The following is a 7,810-nucleotide window of genomic DNA, read 5'->3' as shown; positions in this document are numbered from 1 at the left end:
GCTGGTCTTTGTCGACGTGGTACGCTGGTCGTATGTGTCTAGTACAGTGGTTCCCAAACTGTGTGCCGCGGCACACTGGTGTGCCGTGAGGCAAGTCCAAGTGTGCCGTGGGATTTTGTGACAACCATAGCCTACTGCAATATAGTATACAACTAGACAAAAATAATTATTTTAATTTACTATATACTACTTTGAATGCACTCTTTCCATAATACAGAGGCAAACTCTAAAAACTATTTAAAAAATCCTCAAAGAGGATCCCACATTTCGCTGTTCGCGCAGTTGCGCAGGTGGGAATTTAATTTAGACTGTGACACATCAAAGGCAGTAGGTCAACACAACATTAAAACATAAACAAGAGGGAAAATGGAGCGCTTTCTCGTGCGGAGCAAACCACCAACCACCAGTGCAGAGACTGCCGAGTCCGACAACCCACCGAAAGAAAAGAGGAAAAAAACTGTCAGCCGACAGTATCATGAAAGTTACCTGTCTTATGGCTTCAGTTGGACCGGGGATGTCAACATTCCTCAGCCGGAGTGCGTCCTCTGTCGGGAGAAGTTAGCTAATGCTAATATGGTTCCAATCAAGCTGAAGAGGCACTTGGAAACCAAACATCCCTTCCACGCTGAGAGAAACCTGGCCTATTTCAAAAGAGCGCGGGATCTGAACCAGAGGCAGCAAGACCGTTTGTTGGATTGTGTGAAAGTGTCTGAAAAGGCAATGGAGGCTAGTTACATGCTAGCGGAGCTTATTGCAAAGCACAAGAAGCCTCACACAATAGCGGAGACACTCATCCTCCCTGCTTGCAAAATAATTGCAGGTGTCATGCTGGGTCCAGATGCCGCAAATGAGCTATCCAAGGTGCTGGCATCTGATAACACAATCAAAAGAAGAATAGATGACATGTCAGAAGACATTGAACAACATTTAACAGAGAAAAACTGCAGGCGAGCGGCAGATTTTCTCTTCAAATAGATGAATCGACCGACATAAGTGGGGCTGCCCAGCTCCTGGCAAACGTCAGGTATGTTGACGGTGACTCTATTAAAGAGACTTTTTTCTTCTGTAAAGAAATGGCAAGCCATACAATGGGAGAAGAAATATTCAAGGTAACTGATAACTACTTAAAAGAAAACAATCTGTGCTGGAGTATGTGCGTCAGTCTGTGCACGGATGGTGCGGCATGCATGACGGGGAGAGTGAGAGGCTTTATTGCAAAGGTAAAAGCACAAAATCCACAGATAGTGACCAACCACTGCATTTTGCACCGAGAGGCATTAGTTGCCAAAACCATGCCCCCGGAGTTGACTGAGGTGCTGAATCAGGCTGTGCAGATGGTGAATTACATCAAATCAAGGCCCCTGAAATCTCGCCTTTTCTCCCAGCTGTGCGCTGAGATGGGAGCCGACCACCAAAGCCTGATCCTCCACACAGAGGTACGATGGTTGTCTCGGGGGAAAGTCTTATCCCGTTTTTACGAGCTTCGGGAAGAGCTTTTGGAATTTTCACGTGAACACGCTGTCCCACATAAGGACAGGCTCGCGGATGAGAGCTGGTGCGCCAGGCTGGCTTACCTTGCAGACATATTTGGGCATCTCAACGAGTTAAACGCCAAGCTTCAGGGCAGGAATGAAAACATTTTATCATCCACAGACAAGATTCTGGGCTTTATGGGCAAACTGACCCTGTGGCGCGAGGCTTTGGAACAGGGCTCCATGAACATGTTCCCGCTGGCATCAGCTGCGCCACAGGCAGCCAGTGAGCGCGCTATATATGCCGAACACCTTCAGACCTTAAAAGAGAGGTTTGAGCGCTATTTTCCACGTGTGGCGGACATCGAGGACAAATACTGGATCCGAGACCCATTCAACCAGGAGTCCGAGTCCTCAACTGAGAAGCTCACTATGAAGGAGAGAGAGGAGAGCGCAGAGCTCCGTGCGGACCGCACGCTGAAACTGAAATTTAGTGAGCTCACACTCGATCAGTTTTGGTTGGTTTGTGCATCAGAATATCCAACCATCTCCCACCACGCTATCGACCAACTTCTTCATTTCCCCACCACCTACCTGTGTGAGTTGGCGTTCTCCACTCTTGTTTACATGAAGAACAAGACCAGGTCACGGCTCTCTGTTGAGCAGGACTTGCGAGTGGCCCTCTCCTCCGTGCCACCAAGGATTAAAAAAATCTGTGCGCCCCGACAGGCACATGTGTCCCACTGATTTGTTAGTAGGCAGAATTTTTACAAAAAAAGCCTGATTCTAAATGTTACAGTTATAATTTGTGGGTCAGATTCAGGTCCATGCAGCTTTCTCATGGACAGTTCTCTGCTGAATTTCTGTTTCCTTTGCCTCACCTGTCTGGTAGAAATGGGTGTGTTTGATTAAGCCCAATTTGATAAAGTTTAAATATTTTTGTGAAGTATTTTGTTAATAAATATTTCATGAGTAGAATAGTTGTCTTTGTCACATCTTATTTGGCATTAGTAAATAATTATAAACTTAACAGATAAACAGATGATATTAGTGATAACACGTGTTATAAGGCTATTTTGCACAATAGGTGTGCCTTGAAAATTTTATTTGTCCTTTGGTGTGCCTTGGGCACAAAAAGTTTGGGAACCACTGGTCTAGTAGACGCATAAGACCAGACACTACTATCCTAGTAGACTCTACTAGGATAGCTTCTAGGTTTAATGTCGACTAGCTGCTACCGTTCTGGCAGGTGTTTCAGATTTCTAAAACATTGATTTGTATAAAGACAACTGTGATGAATGAATGAATGAAATGATGCTGTATCTTCTTTTCCACCAGTTTCAAACAAAGACAGGTTGAGAGGTACGGTCACTGTCAGAGCAGCTTGTCACAGGTCCATGCAGAAGAATGAAAAACCACACAGCTTGAGCGTAGGCTATGTTCAGGGATGGGTTTGTTAAATTGTCTGTTTCAGTTCAATGACTGTACAGAATGCGTTCATCAAGCCTCTCAGAATGAATATATTTACACTGCAACTGCTTTCATTTGGCCACCAGCATGTTCTCAACTATGTAAACACCATATTCACAAATACAACACATTCTTCTGAGACACTTGATAAATGGCTATAGTCTACCTGTTAGTGAAAGAAGGTAATTTGTGCAAAGTTGATTGACAGTAAATATTTCTATCGACACATATTTGGTATACCTCTACTCGTATGGTTAACAATTTTTGTATACTAAACACACACACACTATACCGATAACATCATTAGGACACTTGCCATGACATTACATTCGAAAGCTATATATATGGGTTTCCTCCCCTTTTGCAATTGCTACTACTTGCAACTATTGACACCCTGTAGTGGCAGGCATTCCAGTACTGAGCAATATATGTTTATTGTGGTAGACTTGTAGGAAGCCCCTTGTCTTAATTTAGTGGTATCTGTTCTGCCAACTGTCCAATTGTCTCTTTGTGTATTGTATACAGATAGTGCTTCGTGATTCAGATCCCGTCATCATGACCTCAAGTCAGTGTTCATGCAAAGCTGGCACAGCAGTATGCAATCACACTGCTGCACTGCTCTTTCAGACAGCTCATTACTCCGAGCTCAATATCCAGGTTGTCCCCCCTGTTCATGCCTGTACAGAAATGGAACAACAATGGCACAAGCCCAGAACTGCAGTAAGGGTTGAGGCAAATGCACTGTATAATATGTATGTAATAGTTAGGCTATGTGTGCTGCAATAAAATAGTAATTTGCTAAAATAAAGTATAGTGATCTAAGGTTAGAAGCATTAGAGGTGCAGCGTAATATAATGGCGACTCTTTACTTCATAAGGGAGTAAAACCCGGGCCTGTAAACAGCATGATTGTTACAAGACCCAGGCTTAAGAGGTGCATGGAAGGAGGAATCAGGTGAGGTGTAGTCACTGAGGTCATACATGTAAACATTAGCTGGGGCACAGCAGGTTATGATTTGTATCAATATCACTGTATTTGGAGGTCACGAGCAGTTACTGAAACCATTAGACTATGCATACCACATATTTTACTTTTATAATTGGAACCTTTTCATAGTAGAATATTACCTTTACCACTTTGTTTCATAGAAGTACACTCTCCAAGGGTGTGCATGGGCACCCTTTTGATATTGGGCTGCTATGCATTGAGGACACATACGAGATAACCCATATCGCCCTAACTGACTCATCCTTTGGAAACTGGTGGAAACTTACGCTAGAGTTAAATTTCCCCGACACAGAACAGCTCGGCACACAACAAAAACTGCTGTTCAGATGTTGCCGTTTCTGGTATTTTAACATTTTAACATTTGTGAAATTTTAATTTCACAAATGTTAAAATTAAATTTTAATCACACGAAATATAAAACTAAATACTAAATAGAATACACTAAAGCGAAACTTAGAAGTTACCAGGAGATCACCTACCGCTGCAGTCAACCAGTGTACGGAAGTGAAAAGCGGAAATGATTAGACCCGTTTACACCTGTTTTCCGGTTCGAACGCTGGGCGCTCCGCATAACCCCTATTAAGAGAGCAAAAGAAATCGAGGGGTCCGGAGCAAGTATGACAAAAAGACTTTATCGTTACAAAGACAACAACAAAGCCGAGTAGTTTGCAAAGCACTGCCGGTCAACAGATCCCGGCCTCTTTTTTATCCTCACATACAAAGTTGTTTCTTGTTTGAGGTGTCCGCCCAGGGCCACCCATGGCCGATTAGTCATAAATTTCTTTAAGCGAGTGGCTGGCAACACTAATCTAAAACACCAGGCTGACGTCAGCACGCATTGACCCCATAGCCTCTGGTGACGTGTTGGCTTCTAACTCACGCTCTAACCCCAGACTCCCTGGCGCTGTGTCAAGTCCTAGATAAGAGTCCAGAGACGCTTTTAGATGCTTTCTACCATTAGATATTAAGGCCTAATAATAATCAAGGTTTACCTTAGAATAAAGTCATTCATTTCTTCCATAATGTCTGGTCTCGACATATTTAGAAACTTTATCATATCTAAGCAAACTCATGGAAGCAGAAGCGAGTATCCAAATGTCAGTATCCTTGCTAGGTCTAGGCTACACAATGATGTCAACCACGTATTTTCATCCGTTTTGGCTGCTGCACTGGGATAACAAATACATTTGAGTAAAGAGCAGCAGGCTATCTGTCCGTGTTAAGTAGGGAGGGATGGTTATGCAACGAAATGTAGTGCATGCCCCGCACGTTTTTTTCTTCTAATAGCAGCTATCATGAAATGAGGAAAGAACAGTAGAACAGGGAAGTCTTCTAAAAGGGAAGAACAAAGTTTCTCCACACTGAAACTGATCAAATAAATATGAAATGGCACATTGTTTTGCACTTCGTTGTACCCTGGAGTTTTTTTTCACATTGACACACTGTACTTTGTACCCTGTACTGTATTTTTTTTTCATTTTTTTATGGCCCTACCTCTCTTGCACGCTTGTACAAAACAAATATTTATATGATTTTGATGATTTAGGGCATAAGCTTCATCAAAAAAAAAGATAGTTTGACAGAAAAATACTGATTGGTGAAGTTATAAAATCCTAACTATTATTAAATGTTTGATGATTTTAAAGTAAAATAAAGTTTATAATTATAATCTTTAAATATCATATTTTGTGCCCCTCTGGTTTAACACTGGCCCCTCCTTGGCCCCCCTAGTAAATGTGTCTAGAACCGCTACTGCTGTATACTGCAGACCACTCTAGAACTTGTCCGTCGTTGTGTCTGGCTGTGAGTGCGCGTGCATGCTATGCCAAGGCTGAATCGCATTCCCGTCAAGGTAAGACAGGACAGTAGGAGTGCGGCCCCTGCCACACCCCTACCTGGTTGGTTTCTGTTTAACAAAAACGAAAGTCAAGTCATCCTTTAAAGGTAAACCCAATATTTTTCACCTCAGGTCAGAGTCGCTTTGCCTTCCGCTACACATCTACAGAGTTTTGTCATCATTGAATTCCTGTCCATTTCCGATATGCAGACCACGGTAATGTATATAAGTCTACCTATGTTTTACACACGGACATAGTTAATCGTATGTATGTTGTAACAGTTTAAGTGTCATTTTATATATATTATTTTTTACCGACTTTTTAACGTTGAACTAACATTTCCCTATATGATTTAGATTACACAGTTGAATTGTTATTAGGTAGAATGTTATAACGTCTATCGGTTACGTTCGCACTCTGCCCGGATGTCATAACGACCTGCGATGGCCTCTGTCTCGCCCTTTGCAGGCGTCTCTTGGTAGACCTTTAGTGTTCTTTGACCTGGAGTCCAGCAAACAGGGATTTGATTCAGGTAAGCCAACTGCACACAGACACCTTTTCATCACTTTATCACTTGTGATATTACATGTCCTGCCCCCCTGAATGCATTCGTGGTCATCGCTGCATGCAATTCCATACGTCTCCCAGAACTCCACTTTTCACAGCCAACTCCCAGCTATTACATGCTAAACCGCTTGCTGTTTAATTTTAGAGTTATTCTATGTGTTTCAACTTTTTTGTCTACTCTTTAATGCAGACTTGCGCACTCATTCACGCACGCACACACACACGATCACTCACTCACAAACACCCCTCCCCTCTCAGACTCCAGGAAGGGTGATATCATCCAGCTGGCGGCCATCAGCGGAGGTCACACCTTCAATGTGTATATTATGCCTCAGGGCGTCATCAACACTGTGACCGAGGTGGTGACAGGCTTCTGTGTCGAAGATGGCAAACTCTCCCACAATGATACAGCCGTTTCCACTGTCACCTTGCACGAGGCCCTGACTTCCTTCCTCGCCTTCCTGCGGTCCTTTAATCTACCCATACTGCTGGCTGCGCACAACGCGAAAGACTTTGCCCTACCTCTACTGAGAAAGGCGCTGATCAGGTGTTACCTCACCAAGCAGTTCCAGGAGCTGGACCCCAGTTTTTTGGACACCAACCTACTCAGTAAGGCGCTCTATCCGGGGTTAGACAGCTATGAACAAGAGGATCTGTTGTACCCCTTTCTGGGAGAAAACAACAATAAACATAATGCATTGGAGAATGTTACAGCTCTGCAGTCGCTGTACAGGGTTTGGAATCCCGACCAAGAGTCTGTGACTCAGTGTTCATTCTAGCAGGGCTTGTTGACTTATTGACAACAGGGTAGTTAATTTCACAAATTCAAGTCAATAATTGCGATGTTCTTTTATTAAGGGTGTACTATATGGCCTCAGTGGTCAATTCAAAAAATAAGAGAAAAATTGACAAATCGGAGTTTTTTTTATTACATAAATGGTATCTTTGAACTCCAAATAAACAATCCAGAACCATGGAGTCAAATCAGATTAACCTCTCTCTCTCTCTCTCTCTCTCTCTCTCTCTCTCTCTCTCTCTCTCTCTCTCTCTCTCTCTCTCTCTCTCTCTCTCTCTCTCTCTCTCTCTCTCTCTCTCTCTCCCCTTCTAACTCTAGTGTGTAGTTAGAAGCACCTTTTCAATTCATGTTGGTTGTTGAAGCAGAAAATATTCGCTGTGACAAGGACTCTGACTTTGTTAAGAATTGGGTTAAACCGGCACTATAACTTCTTCATGGAAATAAATATTGCTTCTTCAGTCTAATCTAAATTCACAATGTTCCCTGCAAACAGGAAATATTATTTTATTTTATATCTTTATGGTTGAAAAAAAAAATGAACTCCTGAGAGGAAAACTTCTGCGAGCAGCTAAAAGGCAGAAATATGCTCCAAATAATGTATACTGAGTTGGGAACTTAAATTTTTTACCGACTTTTAAAGACCTCCTAACTTTGCTAAA

At 42.7% G+C, this 7,810-nt stretch overlaps 1 protein-coding gene across 1 annotated transcript; it reads left to right on the top strand.

Moving 5' to 3' along the window:
* Positions 1–1,292: 1,292 nt before the first annotated feature.
* LOC307080165 (uncharacterized protein) lies at positions 1,293–7,134 on the top strand (the record flags this gene model as incomplete). The annotated part of the gene is made up of 3 exons (XM_079742797.1): positions 1,293–1,436; positions 6,173–6,320; positions 6,614–7,134. The coding sequence occupies 3 exons, from the start codon at positions 1,293–1,295 to the stop codon at positions 7,132–7,134; spliced, it is 813 nt and encodes a 270-aa protein (XP_079598923.1).
* Between the last annotated feature and the right edge of the window lie 676 nt (positions 7,135–7,810).

Source organism: Pollachius pollachius (assembly GCF_949987615.1).
Source record: "Pollachius pollachius genome assembly, chromosome: 9".
In the NCBI taxonomy this organism is placed as follows: domain Eukaryota; kingdom Metazoa; phylum Chordata; class Actinopteri; order Gadiformes; family Gadidae; genus Pollachius; species Pollachius pollachius.
Note: the sequence above shows the minus strand (reverse complement) of the source record. Positions and strands in the feature narration are given on the sequence as shown.